Raw genomic sequence first — 22,287 nt, forward strand, 5'->3', positions numbered from 1 at the left:
AAAAATGAAGCTTGCACAAAACTATTAGGTTATACAAACATGTAACACATTGATACAAAATACTTTTGTATTCAACAAATATGCTTAAATTGTTACAAGGCTAACAGGCAAGTAGTGTGGGCACTGAAAAAGGATTTCACAGGATTTGACACAAGTTTTCAGAGTTAGATCTGTTTTTAACAGAAACTATTGTGCTTGGTATATCAAAAGGTCAACACAATTTTAATACAATAAACACAGCTTTACTGAACTGATCTACACACACTCCCAATGGTTACACAGATGGATACAAGCCAAAGGTGAGCATTTAGCCACCTACAAAAGACACCGTCACTCCCTTTACTGTAGATTTTTACATACATGTTACAAAACACATTCAGTAAATTAACATTTTTACAAAACAACTGCAAGGCACTTAGGTTACTTTTCAGCGCAATGTTCAATATCAGTACACATTCTTTTAGGTGCAGCTGTAAAATACTTATTCTTACGCACAGTCATAAACATTAGGCCCACACGTGGCACAGCAATTTGTGTATGGCATCAATGTATCACAGAGTTTTAAAAGCATTCAGAGGTTTCGCGATATTTTTCGCAGTGCCCCATGAGTGCACACAAATACAATAAAAACGATTGTCCCTTAGTTAACTAGCAACTTGTTCCAACAATGAATTTATAAACTTCCTCATGTACCAACTAATTTTTCCAATACCTGCTGGTACAACAGGTAAGTAACAGTACATGTTACACTCAAACACAGTAATAAAAGTGCTCATATGCTGAACTAAACTACTTCAGAGCCTAAATTTGTAAATATCAAATGCCCCTCAAAGTAAACGTGATTGTCATTTGCAGAGAATAAAAAGAGCGCCAGATTATGGTCTATAGAGCAGTGGTTCCTTAAACTTTTTCGTTGTAAGGCCCCTTGGTGTAGAGTCCATTGCTTTGCAGCCCCCCAAATAAAGACTTATAATCTTATATTTAGAACTTTAATTAAAACAAAAACATATTCGGTTATACAATGCTGGAACATCAATTCTTTTTTTTGGTGATCTTATTTTTCTGATGTTTGATTGCATAAAATCTATGATCAATTTCTATATTTCATAAAATGCCACAAAATCTGTGGCCCCCCTGGATCCATTTTAGGGGCCCCCAGTTTAAGAACCACTGCTATAGAGGATACAAAACATTTGAATGTATGATGAATGTCAGAACATACCGTATAGTATCACATAACATTATGGGTTTCTGAATTTGTGAGGTTTTTTTTGCTCAATCCCTCAACTAAAAACAGATCTGTAAACATCTCAGTACTGGGTTGTTCAAATCATCATAAAATAGTCAGATTGTATTCAACAACGAATTTTAGAGTAAAACTGCATGATTTAAAAAATAAGGGCAGGACTTTTTACTTGTTTATTAGATTGTGAAAAGTGGGTGTGGCATACCGTTAAATTAAATTGGCTTAATAAAACACACAGAGAAATTTGTGAATATTTTCTAGATGCATGTTTTAGTGAATTTTCGTAGCCAATCAGCAATAGAGGTGTATATGGGTAGTGGGTGGAGCGGAGTTCATTTGCTTATCAATTTCAAATTTCAACAGCATTTCTCAGAAATCGCTCACTACACCTTTAACTGCACCAAGGTCAAACAAATTTGATAATAAATAATAGGACCAGTAACATACATTAATACATTAATAACCCTGTGTGTGTAAGATTAACAAAATCAAATTCCCATATAATACCTCACTGAATAATTTGTGCTTTTTGTTGCTTCCAGTGCTCTAAAAACATTGCATTCGGAGTATTTTCAATACAGGAACTGTAAGCATTAAACTCCCTGCTTGTTCTGCTCAGCTTTGAGCATTCCCAATAAAATAACTCTTGAGTCCATTTTTCCTTTCCATTAATTTCCTTCTATACAATCAAATGCTCAACATTCAGTCTCCTTACTTTTAGTCTGTGGATATCTCCTCCCCCTGAAGGACATGGCATTCTCTCGGTTGTCTGTCAGGTCATCAAATGAGCGTGAGGCAGAGCCGGAGGTAGGGAAGTCCTCTCCCAGGGTTTGTTCATTCAGGTGGGAATCGTAGCTGGGATCTTCTTGGATGGTGGTCATGCGCTGGGTCTCTGTAGTGGTAAGAAGACACGGGACAGGTACTGGAGCCACCTGGGAGAGTGAAACGGGTGGAGTGCTGGTCTGCAAAGGACCGGATGCCTGGAATCGTGGCACGGTGGAGATGGCTGAAGCAGAAGGTGGTTTGAAGATCCTCACCGAGGCTGATTCAAGACTGCTAAGTAGCTCAGCGTTCTGTGCCAACATATACACAATATATCCGTTTTTCAACATAAAATGTATTTTCTTTACATTTAGTCTTCATTGATTGGTACTTACACTGGGGAAGAAGAGTGACTTGGTGTTTAATTCATACTGCTGGTCAAGTTTCTTATCCTAAAAACAAATCATTTTGGGGTCAGGATTGTGAATAGACCATTTGGTTTCTATCACTTTTTCATTTTGTTCCTGTAGTACAACTCAAGGTCAATATATAAATATAACAGACATTTCTTTGTAGTTGTAAGTGCAAGATTACTGTAAGTTACTGGCGATGACTCACCACACAGTGGACCAGAATGCTGAGAGGAATCCAGAAAAGAAGTGAGAAGACCACAACTGAGCCAACAATGTTATCTGCCAAAAACTTCCCTAAGAACAGACACACACACACACATTTAATATTCATAATTCTCAGACTGGATTTCAATTGGGCTGAAATGATCGTGTTCATCAATAACTCACCAAAGGTATTAATGTCCAGCTTGTCAATGAAATCCCACAATCTTTCAATAACATCCTGAACCTGTTTCATGCATTTGCCCTGCATGTAAAAATAAATGTTTGAATAATTCACAACAGTTGTGATGTACACAAGCAGAAAATCATGTTTATGAACACAGTATAGAACTCACAGCTCCGTCACAAAAGCCCACAGTACAGGGTTTGCCTTTCCGCAGAAACAACAGGTTGCCTCTGTTATCAACGTACGGAGAACACACAGAGTTCCTATCCCTGCAGCACACCTTACAAGAGTTGATCGTCTCTGAAGAATGAGATGAAGACCCAAATAAAGCACATGTCAGCTCAAGACAGTGTTTATAAGCTGTAATAACAACAGGATTTGCATGGTCTGAAATGACACCAGGAGGTCGGTTTACCATTGCAAGCACATGACTGCAGGTTCTTAACAGCCTCACAGAATGGGATACATTCCCCGTGCAGACATCGCCCGTTGTCAACACAGATGGTCTTATCAGTGCGGTTCTCTGGAGGAGGGCACTCGCTACTGATTCCTGCGAAGCTCACCAAAACAGCCCCAAACTTAAAATAAAATAAAACGTATAGCTAGTAGTATCTGGAGTATGTCAGCTTATGTCCCACCTGTGCAGTGAGATCTGCCCTTGCATGTGGCATCCATCGGCTCCTGGCACACCTTGCCAGGCTTCTCGAACTGGCAGCCTTTGCAGCAGGCGCTGTTTCTGTCACTAATACCAAGAACAAAACGGGGAAAGCAGTTACCGATAGAAAGTGACATCCGCTGGAAATCTTAAAGGTACTATGTCACACAGAAATGAATTGCTTTTTCCCAATTTGAAGCTAAACGCTACTTCAACAATCAAAACACATCATGGAGGTTTTTTATGTGTAGCTGTAGGCAAAAGAGTATGGATTAAAAATGTTGAATTTAATTAAATAAATAAAAAATATTTAAAGCGATAGTTCACCCCAAAAAAAATGTATTCTGTCCTCATTTAATCACCTTCGAGTTGTTCCAAATCTGTATAAATGTCTTTGTTTTGGTGAACACAGAGAAAGATATTTGGAAGAATGCTTATAATCAAAAAGTTCTTGGACCCCATTGACTACCATAGTAGGAAAAATTACTTTATCATTTTTGTTTTGTTGAACACAAAAGAAGACATTTTGAAGAATGTAGGACAGCAAACAGTTCTGGGGCACTTTTGACTACCATTGTCATTTTTCCCATTATGGTAGTCAACGGGGTCCAAGAACTGTTTGGTTACAAGCACTCCAAATATCTTTCAACCAAACAAAGAAATTTATACAGATTTGGAACAACTAGAGATTGAGCAATTCATGAGACAAGTTTCATTTTTGGGTGAACTATCCCTTTAATTCAGCATGTTTGATTGTGCAATTTTTCATTAAGGCCACAAGGAGGCGCTCTACCTGCACAAAGCACCGGGCTTAAGCTTGCAGGTTGCTGTGCAGCAGTTGTCATCGCTGAGGTGCAGTAGTCCAGGATCGCATTCCTCTCCTTCCTCCACCCTTGAGTTTCCGCACACATTGCTGTTCCTCTCTTTGAAGCAGGTGGAGGCCTTGGACTTCAGTCGCTTTGCTATAGAGATCTTACTGCAGTTTGAAAACAACTACAGGGAAGCACAAAAAACAACGATCGTGACAAATGATACTGAGGTGAACTCAAAGCACGGACACATCACAGAAGGACGTACTTTATTGTTGGAGTGGTCGCCGCTCACTGCGATGGGGTACATTACGTATTTTCCTCCCTGATCCTCTCTGGGCGCACAGTAGGGCACGTCATCAGGGTCATGCACGGCACCAAAGTTGTGACCGAGCTCGTGAGTGGTAACCAGATCTGCTTCCTGTGTCAGCAAATCAGATTATCACATTAAAGTGATCACGAGCACACAGATAGACATGAGATTATAGTGGCACCTTTGTTAAATGATGTGACATACATTTCTAATTTCAAACCCAGGCACAACAACAAAACGGCACTTTCTGGAATTAAAAACAGAATAAATACATGACACTTTACCTTGGTTAGAATGGTTTTCCCATAATTTTTGGTGCTGGTTAGTCCAGTGTTCAGGTATATAGCCCGGTTGTCATTTCCTGAAGGGCACTCTTAAGAAAAAATACAACCAAAAGTATGATCTCTTTGAATTTTAAGGACCAAGTTATCCATCTGGGTGTGATACTCATAAAATATGACATATAATATGAAAGAAAGCGTTTCACTCACTCTCGGAGCAAAGACCTCCAGGAAATCCAGACTTGAATGGAGCCACGTACGCCAGGCCTAATGTGCCTTCATCAAAATCCTGGTACGTGAACAGATGAGCCAAGCAAACCTTTGATGCGTTGTCTGCGATGTCGATACTAAATTGCTGCAGGGAAAAGACAATCACGACATTTTACTACATTTACATGCGAAAGCAATTTCTAAACAATACATCTCTGGAGGCTCTCTGACAAGTAGGTCATGGGCTGAAATGGATAATGAAACAGAATACACAAGTATTCAATATTGTTTGCTCTGTAAGTGCAAGTAAGCACTTCCATTTTTTTATTTTCACAGCAGGCAGGACACGGGCAGCACAAGCTCTCACGTACCTCCAGCAATTTCTTGACATCCCAAACATCTTTGTTCTTCACAGGAGAACCTTTCATGTTGAAGTGGGCTTCTCCGGGCTCTCCTTTTGTGGGTGACTTATTAATTATTATCTAAAAAAAATGAATGTTGTTTGGTATCAAACTGCATTCTCTTGGAATTCATTAGTGTTCTTAAAGTGATAGTTCACCCAAAATATTCTGTAATATTCTGTCATCCTTTACTCACCCTCTTGTCATTTCAAACCTGTACGACTTTCTTTCTCTCGGAGAACACAAAAGAAGATATTTCAGAGAATGTTGGTAACCGAACAGTGCCGGCACCCATTCACTTCTATATTCACACAAATACAATGCAAGTCAATGGGTGCCTGTTAAAAACATTCCTCAAAATATCTTCTTTTGTGTTCTGAGGAAGAAAGAAAGTCTATCAACTATCACTATCACTTTCAGGCACCAAAGAACTTAAATTACCTGCTGAATCTGAACTCCATAACCTTTATATTCCTCATCCCATGATGTGTTGCGGTAAATGTCGTCCACACGATCAATCAGCTCAATCTAAAACCCAAACATGAATTTACAAAATGGAAAACTGTTCTCTCTAAACCATTAAGTCATTAAAACTATTTTTCCTTTCCTATTTGTCTAGGCGTGGCCAATTACAATTACTCCTGAACTGAAAAAGTGTTCTCTTAAACTTATCATTTTATCCACCCTGTAAATGGATCCATTAATCATAATAGATTAAATTAGGTCTCATAAAGAAAAAATACTTTTCTCACACAAAAAAATAGTAATACATTCTTTTTTAGATAAATTGCCTTGTTAAACCGATTATGACAATTTCTGAATAATGCCTAGTGTGAGTACCAGATAGTTAAGGGTGGTGCTCTCCTCCTTACGGCCCATGTGTCTGAAAAAGCGATAATCTGCCACAAGCAACAGAGGACAAGTGTTTTTGCTGTGGTCCTGGGTTTGCCTTCTCTCTCTCATGTGCTCTGTAAAGGAGATATAACAGCAAGAACAGACTAAGTGTGAGAATGCGAGAGACAGACATTACACATGGGTGACTAAATAAAGCAGCGTCTCACAGTGCACCATCTTCAAGTTTAGAAAGTGTTGACTGTAGACCAAATATATCCTTACAGGGGCTCAAAATGGGGTATCACTCTCATAAGTCTACAGTATGCATCATAAAATCATTTCCTAATAAGACCTACCATCCTCATCATCGTCTTCATCTAATGCTGTGGCTCCCCGCACACTCTCTGGCATCATCTCGTTGGCTTCTGTGCTGATGTAACCACACACTTTAGGAGCTGCCAGCCGGGTCACGTTCCTGATGTCCTCGGAACGATAAGCAAGCAGCCGCCCATCCCGAGGGTCTTCAGTGAACCTCCACAGTGGCTGTGAATAGGTTATCAATGATTGTAGTGTTATTATTGCGTGGTATGATGTATATTAGCAGATGTAAGTAGATTGTGGTGATTTATATTACCTCAATGTTGTATTCAGCTTCTTCAGTGAGAATATGAGCAGAGAAATCATTGGCACTGATATGTGCCTGTACACGAGAATTCAGCTCTCCTAGAAATGGAGGACAAACCATGTGAATTAGAGTCATTTTATCAATGGTTTGTTATTAATGCTCAGCGTAAAATACGCGGATATATATATATATATATAAACGTGTTGTTCACTTTTATTAACCCGCTTAGTCATTCAGATTACTTTAATTATGAATGTATGTGCTTTTGGACCTTATAAGAAGAAAAAATGACGGCATTTTTTAATATAAAATTATTCATCTGTGTTCAACTGAGGAAGGAAGCCATATACATCTGGGATGGCATGAGGGTGAGTACATTATGAGAAATGTTTCATTTTTTGGTGAACTGTTTAAATTGTTAATGGCCTATTGGTTAATTTTTTTTTAAACATTATTTTATATTGGCATTCTGAACTAAAAAACAATTATACCAAAAATGATTTCCATAATAACAGTGAATTTTTTCAACTTTAAAAGAAGGACAGGTGTAGTTACCGACGACGTGACCAGTGAAGAAGTTTTCTCTTTGGACCTCATACATCTCCTGTGCGCCATCCTCTCCTATCACCACGGCATTAAAGTCACGGGTGAAAAGCTCTGTGTTGGTTGTCAGGTACAATTTGAAATGCCTGCAAAATAAATAGCCAGGTTTTTAAAATGACTGAGCAGTAATCTTGGTGATGACCGGGCGCTTTGACAACTACAGAATGTATTGGACTCCTTTGAAGGACATCACAATGACACCGACACATTAAATCAGGTTATGAGTATTCACCTGTGTAATGCAGTAAAACTAAGAAGCCTCTCTGTATGTGTGTGGGACTGTACATCTCTCTTGCGAACTGAATGCTGTTGAAGACTGGACAGCTGAAGCACATCGAAGTCTGACAGCATTGAGCTGAGCTGGTCTGAAAAAATAAAGCCAGCAACTGAAAATTCTGTCATCATTTACTCATGATGCTTCAAATGATGTTATCCAAAGTGACTGACATGTTTATGCATTTTACACATTTATTATTATTAACTCCTTAAAGTAACAGTTCACCCAAAAATGAAAAATCTGTCATCATTTACTCACCCTATTGTCATTTCAAACCTGTATGTCTTTCTTTCGTCTGTAGATCACAAAAGAAGATATTTTGAAGAATGTTGGTAGGCAAACAACAGCGGTACCCATTCACTTCTATTGTATGGACACAAAACCAGTGGGTACAGTCGTTGTTCGGTTATCAACATTCTTCACAATATCTTCCATTGTGTTTTCCAGAAGAAAGTCATACTGGTTTGAAATGACAAGAAGGCGAGTAAATGATGACAGAACTTTTATTTTTGGTTGAACTTTCCCTTTAAGGTGATAATTACAAGACGCCAGTGTGAGAAACAAGCTTGTGACCAAAAGTTAAACATTACCACAGTAAATATAGTTGTCACGCAAAAAAAACCATATAATTCAACTGTGGTGACTTGGTTGTGGCCACCACAAAAAAACTAGATGAAGATCTTAAAACTTATTAAAGAAGTATCTTTTTAACTTCAAAACAAACAACTATGACTAACAGCAAATAGTACTGTAACTGTCAGCAATAGTACTGTAACTGAGGGAAATGCTCCCTTGAGGTTGAACTTGGCTTCTCCACAAACTATTTGTTTGGGTTTATTCTACTGTACATCAACAAGGGAAACTTTCGAGAGCTGAAATACAGTAACGTGTTTAAAAAGCAGACATTGGTTTTGGTAACTTCATTGAAACAATATAATGTTTTTTTAAACGTCCCTCTAATGTTTTCAAAGTATTCCCATTACAGTGACTGCAGAATAACTCACCGTACTCGTCGTCCAGAACATCCCTAATGTTTCTCCTTGAACACTCCGTCAAAAGTAAAGACGCCAAAAAGAAAACAATGCGTTTCATGGCGAACACTATACAGTACTTCATACGACACACAGTGTAATCCCATGGATTACCAATCTGATTGAGATCAACATCTGGACATGACCGACCAAATCAACACGCGCACAGCTGGCTGGATAAAACAAAGCGATAAAGTTTCAATGAAGTGAATAAATAAGAATAAAATACGATTACTTTATATGAGCTTCACGGCGCTCTCGTCCATGCCGTTTGATGTTCAAAGAAAAAAATCACTCAAAAACAAACCATGCCATAATCTTATTGTAGTCAAACACCCGGAAGTGTTTAATGTGTGTTCAGATTCACTGCGCGCGAGTCGACGATACCGGGAAATTCCATTTAACGTTAACTACCTACGGATCTGTACTGAAGGGAAAGTGTTGTGGAATTCTCGCTTTAGGTTTTTGGCTTGTCCGCGGTATCTGTTACGTAATAGGATGAACTTTCGAGGTAACTTATGTCTCAAAAGATACTGAGCTGACTGTGGAAATAGCATTTTGAGCTTCAAAAGGGGCGCGTGCGTATGACTGTAGGCAGCTCACTAGGTTTTGAAACACAGCCTCGGTCTTATCCGGACTCTATTTATAAACTCTTACCTCAAACTTCAGCCCGGCGTTTTGAGGTTTATTTACATAGATGAACAAGCAAGTGAGTCTTTATTTATGGAGTTGTAACTAACCAAAGTTGATATATTAATGTTGAATCGTATATTTATTTTTTTCCAAATATGGTTAATGGGTGCAGCAAACGCCCTAATCGCTGAAATATTTGTATGCCTCTCGTTTTTACGTAGTGTTACTTATTTGCTTTTACAGAACAAAAACGCATCAATCACTTCACAAAAAAAATCATTGTAACATTCAGAGGAAACAATTAAATTACAAAGATGTATGACTTATAAAATGATCATTTTAATTCAGGTTACATAGCTGGTATGTAAGGTTTACACATTTTCACAAGGCTTTGGGGGGGGGGTTAGTGTGAGGTGACTACAGTCAATGATTTGCAAAAACATAACAGTGGTCCAGATAACTACTGACATCACTTGACAAATCAAATATCCTCTCAACATGTGCACAAACCTGCAATGAAAAGTACTTTACCAAACGTATACAATATTAGTTCATATTCCAGTGTATATTAAAATATGGGCATGCATGGTATTTAAATGTTTTGTCTTTGAGCCTTTGCAAGGTAACTCTTCAAAGTGAAAACCACAACCAGGCAGGATGGTATTGTGACCTAAAGACATGATTCTAGTCTATGAAAAGTGCACACTTGGCTGAGCAATGCATGTTGACTTGGTGCATCAGATAACAGCTTTCCTGCCATTCAAGCCAAAACTATGACAATTACACAAGACATTTATCTCTGTCAGGTGTATGTTGATCCCCCTAGAGAGATGGCAGGTGATATAGCAAGCAAAGAACTAGCCATGCTCGAGGCGAAATGCTTTGCATTTTGTGACCGACACTTCCAATGCTTATACTTATCGGAATAACACGCTAGTCGCTTTGTCACAATCAAAGGACAATTGATTTTAAGTAAGGCTAATACTTTTCTACAGCAGACACTGCACATAAAGGCCAAAGGACAAACCACACATAACCAAGGAACTTAATATTCACTTTCATTGCGACCACAATCCAGGTGGTGGAAAAATAACCGACTGATTGGAATTTCCACATTCACAGCTCATTGGTATGATCATGGGCTTACATGGCTAGAATAATCATGAGTGACACAATAAGGAATGAAGAAGTGTAAAAAGTTGTCGTTTTCCAGGATTGTTTTTCTTTAATATGTGAAGAGAACATGTAGGATTAGTTTTCGCCTCCATCTCCACCTTCACCCTCATCTGCAGTGTTTTCAGAGGTCCATAACTAATGGGGAAAATGAGAAAAGGAGGCATGCTTGAACATTGGTTAGTTTAAACATAAATGTTCAATCTTAAAGGTTGTTAGTAATCTTTTGTAGGAGAGTATGGTTCTGTTTGAAACTCACTGTGAGGTTATCTCGAAGCAGCTGCATGATAAGTGTGCTGTCTTTGTATGAGTCTTCATTCAGTGTATCCAGCTCTGCAATGGCTTCATCAAAGGCCTACAAGAAAATGCGCACAATGAATTAAAGGCATGTGAAGATGTGCGAGGAAACCACAACAGTGAGCTTCTGGCATGCAAACTATGTCCCTGACGAAATTTACAGCTTGAGGTACACATTTTCAAAGACATTTGAGCCTAAAATTGATCAAGGTAACAACATGATTTAAAGGGATTTCTTGGTTCTGATGAACACAGAGAAATTGGAAGAATGCTTATAACCAAACAGTTCTTGGACCCCATTGATTACCATAGTAGGAAAAGTTACTTAAAATTATTTTTTCTGTTGAACACAAAGATATTTGGAAGATTGTAGGTCAGCAAACAGTGCTGGAGCACTTTTGACTACCATTGTCATTTTTCCTACTATGGGGTCCAAGAAATGTTGGTTACAAGCATTCTTCCAAATATCTTTCTCTGTGTTCAACCAAACAAAGAAATTTATACAGGTTTGGAACAACCGGAGCGTGACTAATTCATGACAGACAGAATTTTTGGGTGAACTATCCCTTTAACTAGATTTAAAAGTGAAATATGCCACTACCAGCGGCAATTTCACCCCAAAAATGATTATATCCCTTTACCATATCTTCCATTTTTCAGACGGCAAGTGAATTCTCTAATAAGGCGCATATTACACGTAGTCCCAAGCAAAACTCATGTTGAATGAGAAATGGCATAAGATGGTTTAATATCAAAAATAGAAATGTTTACAGTAATTAAAATAATGAACTCAGTGAGCACCAATGAACAGCAACACAGTGGAAGTGTCGTATAGAAAACTCACATTTTTGGCCAGAGAACAAGCCTGCTCAGGAGTGTTAAGGATCTCGTAGTAGAAGACGGAAAAGTTGAGAGCCAGTCCCAGACGGATGGGGTGTGTGGGCTGCATCTCCTTCTTACTGATGTCTAACGCATCTTGATAGGCACTTTGAGAGTTGGCTATCGTTTCTGTGTGGGGACACAAAAACATTTATCAAACAAAAGTTATATCATGATATAATATTTGTAAAGCAACATGCAGAAATGATAACTAGTAGGGCTGCACGGTAATTTATTGCGATACCACTAAATCCTATTGAAATCAAGCTGGCTGCGATATGCAATGTGTCGATATTTTTTTTAATGCGTAGCTTGTCCGTGAAGCACGGCTCTGGGATCAGTAGGAAATGCTGCTCGATCTAAAAGCAGTGCGAGTCGCTTATAATGTGCATTTGAAAAAGCAACACCCGTCAAACATGATCATTATAAATATACTTTATTATCATAAAAATACCTGATGAGGCTTGAGTAACAGTGATAAAAAGATATCCATAGGCATTTCCTAGATTCTAGAACGTTATGATCTTCTTCTGCAGTGCGTATTTTGAGTTTCCGCACGAGAGCGCCCTCTGGCTTTCGGATGCAGCAGCATTTTCCCGTACTTCACTCAAAAGCTGTGCATAAATCACGTGATATCTGTCGTCGGTTTATCGCGACAGCCCTAAATAACTAGCGACAATAAGTTGTGATGGTTCCTCACAGGATTTGGATATTAGACCTGTTAGTAGACTGATGCAATAACCTAAGTGGCACTAAAATTTGGATAATAAGGCAAGTAAATTATAACTTAGACGTTACATTCTTTTTTCTGTGTGCAATTTGAATAAGCATGATCAATAACAGAAAGAAAGGGTGAAATGCCATTTATAACAACAGACATTTAGAATAAGACATATGAAATACAAAATTAAGAATTTTGACTAAATGTCACAATGTCAAAAACATCCGTCCCTTGACCTAGATTTTTTGTGAACACTGCACTAAGCCATAAAATACACTGGGCCTTCACGACTTATTCTAAGCAAGCAGCCAGAGGGGGAATAAGGCCCCGTAAGATCCTTTCCCAGAAAGACAGGCTGCAAACTCAATAAATGGTGTAAAAGATGCCTGGGTGGCCATCCTAATACTCTCTGCAACCAAAATTAGACTCCAAATTCATTCATGCTGAATCTGTATTAACTCCACAGACCTAATTTTGCCTGAAGCAAAGAACAAAATGTGACACTGACATGGTCTCACAAACAGAAACAAGATTTACATAATTCACATCTCATGTCTAGGATGGCAAATTTCTGCTTACTGTGAAGTAACCAAGACCGCATTACTGAGAAAAGAAACAAGCATGTGCACACGCACACGTAACCCCTTCCCCAAAACAGATATGCAGTAAGACACTTACCCTTCCAGACATCTCCTGAGGCAACCTCTGCAAGATATCTGTAGTAGTCACCCTTCATCTTTAAATAGAAGACTTTGCTCTCTGCGTTTGTAGAGTTCTCAATCAAATATTTGTCCAGCAGTCCCTAAGGGTGGAGAAGAGTGCAAAAAAAGGGATAGAGAATGAGCTTGTTGTAATAATGTTTTAAACAATCCTTGTATAACACAAGCAATTAATAAAGGTTGTAAAGGCAGCAGCATAGGATTGTAAACTTTATTCATTTGACAAGTGTAAAACTGTATACTGACATTCTGCAGCATCACCAGTTTACCACATTCTGGGCAGTGGTGGATAAATGGGGCTCTATTAGACAAACCATGCAAATGCACATAAACACAAGTGAAAACCAGAGAAGAGTGCAGACTTCCTGTGTGACAACCCACACCTTTAGATGTTTCTCTACTGTGTAAAAAGACAGAGAAAATGAGAAAGAGAAGAGCAGGACTGACATTACTTTGATTAATCCAAAGAGGGCAGCCAGGGCACTCCTGGCCCCAGATAACCCTATAAGTGCACATCGCATGTGCTTCTCCTGACGCCTGAATTTAACAGAACCACCAGGATAGTGGAACAGACAACAAACCTTGTTTACCGCACGACACATACAAGGATGTGTGGCCAAATATTAAAAGAACAAGCTATTCAGCATAAGCTATAAAAATATGTTACAACATAAATGGAGAAGAAACCATACATTTCTGAACTACAAATCACTTTGAAACTGTGACATGAGAAGTAAATGGAAGTTGATCAGCTGAATGGTTGGGCGGCTGTGGAACAAATGACAGGTATTAAAAAAAGAAAAAAAACACATGCATGCAATCTTGTGTAAAGCAAACAGACCTCAGCAACACAACAGGGCAAGCCACTGAAACCTGTATGAGATACAGCCTCATTTACTATTCTCCAAATCAGTTTAGATAAACGAAGGTTCCTCTTTACTTAATGCACTGTTTTATGCAGACAACCATATTATCAGATGTTATGCCATCTCAGCATTTATGGGAATGTTCTACAGGGCCTCCAAAGAAACTAATGCACTGTCACTATCTCCTAATGCATATTCTCTTAATATCAGTGTTTACTGCCCACTGCTTTAACTATAGTTAAAGGCCAAATGTCAGAAAAGCACAATGACATATTCCTCTCGCTGATAATAAGCACAGATGTAACATCTTAAATGAAAATATCTCAAAAAAACATCTTAAAGCCAGGAATTACTTTCCTGTTTTAGCATCCAGTGTTCAACTAAAAATCTTGCAGAAACAGGATTTGAAAGAAGAGAATTTATGCAGCCTGGTGTTGTGAAGTACACTTGAGTCCAATAGGAAAGAGTTTATGCATTAAAGGTCCTGTGAATGGAATTTAGTGGCATCTAGTGGTGAGGTTGCACATTGTAAGCAACGGCTCACTCCACCCCCCTCCCTTTCGAAGCACTACAGTGGCTGACACAGCACTAAGATGTTGTCACGTTTTCGCTTCTTTGCCGGAGGAGATAACGCATTTACAAAATGCGCTCTAACAGTTTGTCCATTTTGGGCTGTAGAAACAACATGGCGAATTCCATGCAAGGGCACCTGAGGTGTATGTAGATATAAGTAGCTCATTCTAAGGTAAAAAAACATAACGCTTCATAAAGAAAGGTCTTTATACACCTCTGAAGACAGTTACGTATATTGACTTTCTGTCAATAGAGCCTCCAAAGATTACACATTTGACCTCTAACCCTGCATCCCTGTAAAGAGTTCAGCAAAATTGTAATCGTGCAACTCAGCCATGGAGTGATACTGACCTCACCTGCTCTTCTGCATATAAAACCAGATCCCTACCATAGATGCGCCCTACAAACCTCTGCATAGCAGTTACATTTCAGACAATGACAGGCTTCAGAGACATGCCCTTAATATCTGACCTGAAGGGATAATCTCCCCATGTGTCAGTGGCCCCTGACCTTCTATTCTTCACAAACTGGCCTATTCTTGCTTGACAGGAAACAGGCTCTTTCAATGCCCTTCCTCTCTTTTTCTTCAGCATTAAGAGATGCTGAGAAAATGGTGACTGAGATGATGTGCACGTCCATTTCCTGTCACCTCGTGCAACACTACACAGTGGTTGGCCCCCTTCCTGATTTCGTATTTTTTTGCATGTTTGTCACACTTTAATGTTTCAGATCATCATACAATTTTAAATATTAGTCAAAGATAACAAGTAAATACATGAAGGCTTTATTATTAAGGGAAAACAAAATCCAAAACTACATGGACCTGTGTGAAAAAGTGTTTGCCCCCTGTTAAAACATAACTTAACTGTGGTTTATTACACCCGAGTTCAATTTCTCTAGCCACACCCAGGCCTGATTACTGTACACCTGTTCGCAATCAAGAAATCACTTAAATAGGACCTGCCTGACAAAGTGAAGCAGACCAAAAGATCCTCAAAAGCTAGACATCATGCCGAGATCCAAAGAAATTCAGAAACAAATGAGAAAGTAATTGAGATCTATCAGTCTGGAAAAGGTTATAAAGCCATGTCTAAAGCTTTGGGACTCCAGCGAACCACAGTGAGAGCCATTATCCACAAATGGCGAAAACATGGAACAGTCGAGAATCTTCCCAGGAGTGGCCGGCCGACCAAAATTACCCCAAGAGCGCAGCGACGACTCATCAAAGAGGTCACAAAATACCCCACAACAACATCCAAAGAACGGCAGGCCTCACTTGCCTCAGTTAAGGTCAGTGTTCATGACTCCACCATAAGAAAGAGGCAAAAATGGTCTGCATGGCAGAGTTCCAAGATGCTGCTGAGCAAAAAGAACAAAGACTTGTCTCAGTTTTGCCAGAAAACATCTTGATGATCCCCAAGACTTTTGGGGAATTACTCTGTGGACTGACGAGACAAAAGTTGAACTGTTTGGAAGGTGTGTGTCCCATTACGTCTGGTGTAAAAGTAACACCGCATTTCAGAAAAAGAACATCATACCAACAGTAAAATATGGTGGTGGTAGTGTGATGGTCTGTGGCTGTTTTGCTGCTTCAGGACCTGGAAGGAACCATTAATTCTGCTGTCTACCAAAAAATCCTGAAGGAGAATGTCGGCCATCTGTTTGTGACCTCAAGCTGAAGCAAACTTGGGTTCTGCAGCAGGACAATGATCCAAAACACACCAGCAAGTCCACCTCTGAATGGCTGAAGAAAAACAAAATGAAGACTTTGGAGTGGTCTAGTCAAAGTCCTGACCTGAATCCTATTGAGATGCTGTGGCACGACCTTAAAAAGGCGGTTCATGCTCGAAAACCCTCCAACGTGGCTGAATTACAATAAATCTGCAAAGATGAGTGGACCAAAATTCCTCCAGCGCTGTAACAGTCTCATTGCAAGTTTTCGCAAATGCTTGATTGCAGTTGTTGCTGCTAAGGGTGGCCCAACCAGTTATTAGGTTTGGGGCAAACACTTTTTCACACAGATCCATGTAGTTTTGGATTTTGTTTTCCCTTAATAATAAAAACCTTCATTTAAAAACTGCATGTTGTGTTTACTTGTTATCTTTGACTAATATTTAAATTTGTTTGATGATCTGAAACATTAAAGTGTGACAAACATGCAAAAAACACGAAATCAGGAAGGGGGCCAACACTTTTTCACACCACTGTATGTACTCTCCCCGCTCAGGATGGGCCCCACATGTCTCCACACAGGATAAGCTAGTCACAATCCTCAAACTGTTCCTATTTAAGAACGGCACACTACAACAATCAGCTATGAGAGAACGCAACCAGCAAGACAATGCACTGTTAACTGCTATTTTTAGTAGCTGAGGTCACTTGTTTCTAACCAATTTATTATAGTATAAATCATTTTCTTTCTGTGGCACAAGACAAGCTGCCTTTTACTAGACATGAGGGAAAAATCAGAAGAAAAATTAAAGGTATAGTTCACCCAAACATCATAAATGACATCATTAATTTACTCATTATTGTTGTTAATGTCACATCCATAGCGCTGGAATTGCCCTTAGAAAACTTGAATATAGCACTTTTTATAGCATTGCATTATAAATCCCTTTATCATTCAGGAAAGAACAGCTCGGGAACTCTTCCTACCATCTTATTTTGTAAATAAAACGAATCCCTTTGTGATGGTTACGACAGAGCTACAGAACTAGTTTCTTTAAAGCTGGGTTAACTGACAATTTGCGATATTAAGCCCAGCTTGACTTCCAGATGCGCTCATTAATTGCATATTTTTTAAACACTAGGCATGAATGGTCTTGTCTTTGCTGCGGCACCATTTCAACAAGTTTGATAAGTGTGACAAAAAGATGACTGGGCTATTAGGGGAGTGACAGTGGGAATCCAATACTGATGACACAGAATGCAACCGTCCCTGCCTGTGGGAGGAGAGAGGCTGTACTTCTGCCTGCAATACATATCGAATGTGGGAAGCTGAAGGCTTGGTTGTCGCTCTCTGCACCGCTGCTCGGGGAATCAATTGTCTAATGGTCCCACAAGAGCCTCTTACAACAAGAGGACTGGGATGAGGTGCCAAACTTTACACTGGAACACTGTATGTGGTGGTTTTCCCCTCCAAGTACTGCAGCTATATGCCACCAAGTCACTTCGAGAAGAATACAATTCTTTCTAATACAATGAGGCTGAGGGGACATAATCACTAGGATCAAAGCTTGTCTGTCATGTTATAATGTGATGACACTTGTGAGCACTCATGGCTAAACCCAAAAGACTTAATATAAAGATCCACATATAACTGTTAGTATAGAAGTACATACTGTACAGCCTTTATATACATGGCATTTTACATAGTGTAGTCAGAAAATGTGCAATATTAAGAATGGTCAGTATAGTAAAAAACACATAGGTTGACCACTATATAGCAGTATAGATTATAGAACTATAAAGCCAGTATTGAGTATAGTGAGCATACTGAGTGTGTTCAGAGCCAGTTCGGAGTATACTTAATATATTGCTCAGTAAAGAAAGTAGGCAGAAGCCAGTATTTGAAAAACCCATAGATCGGCAACTATATACACTCACCTAAAGGATTATTAGGAACACCATACTAATACGGTGTTTGACCCCCTTTCGCCTTCAGAACTGCCTTAATTCTACGTGGCATTGATTCAACAAGGTGCTGAAAGCATTCTTTAGAAATGTTGGCCCATATTGATAGGATAGCATCTTGCAGTTGATGGAGATTTGTGGGATGCACATCTAGGGCACGAAGCTCCCGTTCCACCACATCCCAAAGATGTTCTATCGGGTTGAGATCTGGTGACTGTGGGGGCCATTCTAGTACAGTGAACTCATTGTCATGTTCAAGAAACCAATTTGAAATGATTCGAGCTTTGTGACATGGTGCATTATCCTGCTGGAAGTAGCCATTAGAGGATGGGTACATGGTGGTCATAAAGGGATGGACATGGTCAGAAACAATGCTCAGGTAGGCCGTGGCATTTAAACGATGCCCAATTGGCACTAAGGGGCCTAAAGTGTGCCAAGAAAACATCCCCCACACCATTACACCACCACCACCAGCCTGCACAGTGGTAACAAGGCATGATGGATCCATGTTCTCATTCTGTTTACGCCAAATTCTGACTCTACCATTTGAATGTCTCAACAGAAATCGAGACTCATCAGACCAGGCAACATTTTTCCAGTCTTCAACTGTCCAATTTTGGTGAGCTCGTGCAAATTGTAGCCTCTTTTTCCTATTTGTAGTGGAGATGAGTGGTACCCGGTGGGGTCTTCTGCTGTTGTAGCCCATCTGCCTCAAGGTTGTGCGTGTTGTGGCTTCACAAATGCTTTGCTGCATACCTCGGTTGTAACGAGTGGTTATTTCAGTCAAAGTTGCTCTTCTATCAGCTTGAATCAGTCGGCCCATTCTCCTCTGACCTCTAGCATCAACAAGGCATTTTCGCCCACAGGACTGCCGCATACTGGATGTTTTTCCCTTTTCACACCATTCTTTGTAAACCCTAGAAATGGTTGTGCGTGAAAATCCCAGTAACTGAGCAGATTGTGAAATACTCAGACCGGCCCGTCTGGCACCAACAACCATGCCACGCTCAAAATTGCTTAAATCACCTTTCTTTCCCATTCTGACATTCAGTTCGGAGTTCAGGAGATTGTCTTGACCAGGACCACACCCCTAAATGCATTGAAGCAACTGCCATGTGATTGGTTGATTAGATAATTGCATTAATGAGAAATTGAACAGGTGTTCCTAATAATCCTTTAGGTGAGTGTAGGCTAGCAGTCTAGATTATAGAAGTATAAAGCCAGTATTGAGTATAGTGAGCATAATGAGTATGTTCAGAGCCGGTATTCCCTATAATATATTGCCAGGTAAAATATACCCAGTATATACCCAGAATAGAATGTAGTCAGTACAAACAGTAATATTGAGCATGGTAGTATGAATTCTAGACAGTGTACAGAGCTGGTAGTGAGTGTAGTTACTATATTGTCAGAATAGTATATACTACTATAGAATGTATCAGTACATACAATAATATTGTGCATAGTCAGAATACAGTGGTATAAATTCTACCAAGTATAGCACAGTCTGTTCTCAAGAGTACGGAGTATAGTTAGTATGTTGTCAGTAGGGGGTATACTCAGTATAGAAGTACATACTCTCTTTCACCGTCAACTTACCAGCACCTCGTTGCAAATGTCGCGTAATTCACCCTCCACTTTCCCTCTGTATTCCTTCACCATCTGAAGCTTTTTGTCGTTGCCGTCTGTCTTCTGTTCAATACTCGAGATGACCCTCCATGCCGACCTCCGTGCCCCGACCACGTTCTTGTAGGCGACAGAGAGCAGGTTTCTCTCCTCGTTGGTGAGCTCTGCTCCCTGCTCCGTCACCTGCTTCATAGACGCGGCCATGTCATCATAGCGCTCCGCCTGCTCTCCCAGCTTGGCTTGCTGAATAAGCTCCGTCTTATCCATGATTTAATGACACGGTAAAAGCCTTTCAATGCTGCACAACGGCGAGTCCGACAAAGAGGGGAGGGAGAACAGAAAGTGTGTACAGGGGAAGAGGAGAGGCTTGCTGGACGAACACCTGAGGTTGTAAAACCAAGAATATAGTATTCACAACAAAGTATGCAATGACAGATTTTGCGAATCAGGCAGTGGGAATTGTTCAATGTCAGTAAAAAACACACATTACAGTTTACGAAAAATATGACTTATGACATTTTACACAAAAACAACGCATTGGCTGCAACTGTCCCATAAATCTCGTTACGTATCACACAAAGTAAAGAGAATACTATATGTTTGGCATCAAATATAAGATTCACTTCCTCCTGATCTAACAGTTAACGTTACTCACGCTTGTCTACTCCAATACTGTCCATAAAGCAGCCAATGGCTAACCTGCTACTTCTGGACTCACAATTCTCTAACGCGTTCTGCAAATATCACCAGATGTTCGCAAATCATGTTTCTATCTTGAATTATGCTTTACATTCTTAATAAATACCCGATTGTTGCATCCCAATCGGAAATATGATCAAATAACGTTAGTCCACCTGGTGGCGCGTGCAATTGATTCGGTTAGCATTTTTACAGATAAAGACTCCCTCCTGTCTGACAGGGCTTTTACATTAAACAGACAGCGAAAGTTAAACCAAACATTATTATGTTCTTTACATAACTGGAGTGAGAAATAATATAGGACATCAAAATAAGAGAAGGTTTTTCCCACCTTGAAGAGCGGTACCAATCAGATACTCGGCAAAAGCTATATCCGCTTTGAGTTGGAGGGAGAAAAGATTCGCCTTCACGTCCTCAACCGAACTCAAGAAGGGGCGGGGTTTCCTAAACGCATGTCTAATCAGAATTCAGTTGTGGCGTTCCTCCTACGCAGAGCTACGGTCGGTTGACCAATAGTTGATCAAAATAGGCGGGATTGAAGGAGGTCCACTCTGAGGCCATGGGATTTACGCGAATTAGAACAAGTGAGAGGAATGTCTCATCGCAATGGACACACCCCCTCGAATTCTTGTGCACGCAGCGGGCGTGCATTTTTAACATATTTATTTTATCTAAGCAGAACCCTTTGTGCAAAATGCAAATGGTTGTTAATATGAGTATTATCGTTCATTTGAGGAAAGTACCGAGCACCTGCTTTTTGTTCCTTTCTTGGACAGTAACTTAAGTGTTTCTAATGAAAAGAAACATGTTTGACTGGTTTTTAGATAGTCCTTAGTCCTGGGTTACAGAATTAACAACAACGATCCAACACAATTACACACAGAAAACTCGTTCAACTGTATTATTAGACTGTGCTATCACATGGGGTTTTGTTAAATACATTACTGTTAATCAAAAAACATGGTGCTATGACATAAATGGGGCTAGAGTGAAAATAGTGAAAAGTCACATTCACATCTGCTTCACTCTAGTCTGGGCCACATGACATTCTCTGAAGCAGGAAAGAACACATATCAGTTACTGGTTTAGAATGATCTCTTCCCCTGTAATCCCATCCTTTTGTTAAACATAGTGCCTCAAGGACCTGAAGGCACAAAAACATTAAGTGTTTATTAAAGGATGCTTTTCTGTTTCATGACATGACATTCCGCAACGCTATAGTGTAAACATATTAACACTTACCATTGTGCAGTAGATACTTTTCATTGAATTTTTTTAAGCAGATTATATTTCACTGAATCACGGGAACAAAAAAGAGATGCTTAATTATGTGCCTGCATTACATTCATTACCCTCTGTTTAATGAATAAAGGCTTATTCGTCCAAAATGAGAGTACTGCCATTATTTACTCTTGCAATTGCAATGGGGAGAATTCTAAGTGTAGAATTCTGTTTTTATGAGCTGAATCTTTTCAATGAAGCTAAAGTGCTCTAATAGGAAAAGAGTCACAAGAAATTCAATTATTTCATAATCCAGTTTGCTGCTTTCTAAAACGTCCTTCACTTTACATCAGGTTATAATGGAAATATTCTTTTGCTAGAGACCAGTAATACATT

The 22,287-nt window shown here is 39.5% G+C and overlaps 2 protein-coding genes across 2 annotated transcripts; both read right to left on the reverse strand.

Annotated features, from left to right (window-relative positions):
* Positions 1 to 134: 134 nt before the first annotated feature.
* adam17b (ADAM metallopeptidase domain 17b) lies at positions 135 to 9,673 on the reverse strand. The gene is made up of 19 exons (XM_057352469.1): positions 8,822 to 9,673; positions 7,773 to 7,905; positions 7,493 to 7,626; positions 6,947 to 7,035; positions 6,669 to 6,855; positions 6,319 to 6,446; positions 5,920 to 6,006; positions 5,449 to 5,559; positions 5,078 to 5,222; positions 4,871 to 4,959; positions 4,542 to 4,694; positions 4,258 to 4,457; positions 3,448 to 3,551; positions 3,225 to 3,359; positions 2,979 to 3,109; positions 2,809 to 2,887; positions 2,627 to 2,715; positions 2,404 to 2,460; positions 135 to 2,319 (listed from the first exon to the last, which is right to left on the reverse strand). Exons 1-19 carry the CDS (start codon positions 8,931 to 8,933, stop codon positions 1,942 to 1,944), a joined length of 2,541 nt encoding a protein of 846 aa, XP_057208452.1. The 5' UTR covers positions 8,934 to 9,673; the 3' UTR covers positions 135 to 1,941.
* A 140-nt stretch (positions 9,674 to 9,813) lies between these two features.
* Positions 9,814 to 21,110, reverse strand: ywhaqa (tyrosine 3-monooxygenase/tryptophan 5-monooxygenase activation protein, theta polypeptide a). Its single transcript, XM_057352471.1, has 6 exons — positions 21,002 to 21,110; positions 19,945 to 20,353; positions 13,230 to 13,353; positions 11,796 to 11,959; positions 10,914 to 11,009; positions 9,814 to 10,792 (listed from the first exon to the last, which is right to left on the reverse strand). Exons 2-6 carry the CDS (start codon positions 20,236 to 20,238, stop codon positions 10,733 to 10,735), a joined length of 738 nt encoding a protein of 245 aa, XP_057208454.1. The 5' UTR covers positions 20,239 to 20,353; positions 21,002 to 21,110; the 3' UTR covers positions 9,814 to 10,732.
* Positions 21,111 to 22,287: the final 1,177 nt, after the last annotated feature.

Source organism: Triplophysa rosa, linkage group LG15 (assembly GCF_024868665.1).
Source record: "Triplophysa rosa linkage group LG15, Trosa_1v2, whole genome shotgun sequence".
Lineage (NCBI taxonomy): Eukaryota > Metazoa > Chordata > Actinopteri > Cypriniformes > Nemacheilidae > Triplophysa > Triplophysa rosa.

What these genes read in the sequence shown, in the direction of transcription:
- adam17b (XM_057352469.1), bottom strand. Translation starts at nt 8,933, where the DNA reads ATGAAGTACTGTATAGTGTTCGCCATGAAACGCATTGTTTTCTTTTTG. An exon ending in TGTTCTGGACGACGAGTACG is followed by an intron (nt 7,906 to 8,821) that starts GTGAGTTATTCT and finishes TTATTTTTTCAG; the next exon opens with ACCAGCTCAGCTCAATGCTG. An exon ending in AGTCACTCTTCTTCCCCAGT is followed by an intron (nt 2,320 to 2,403) that starts GTAAGTACCAAT and finishes ATGTTGGCACAG; the next exon opens with AACGCTGAGCTACTTAGCAG.
- ywhaqa (XM_057352471.1), bottom strand. Translation starts at nt 20,238, where the DNA reads ATGGATAAGACGGAGCTTATTCAGCAAGCCAAGCTGGGAGAGCAGGCG. An exon ending in ACATTTGCAACGAGGTGCTG is followed by an intron (nt 13,354 to 19,944) that starts GTAAGTTGACGG and finishes CTCCACCCTTAG; the next exon opens with GGACTGCTGGACAAATATTT. An exon ending in CTCAGGAGATGTCTGGAAGG is followed by an intron (nt 11,960 to 13,229) that starts GTAAGTGTCTTA and finishes GTCCCCACACAG; the next exon opens with AAACGATAGCCAACTCTCAA.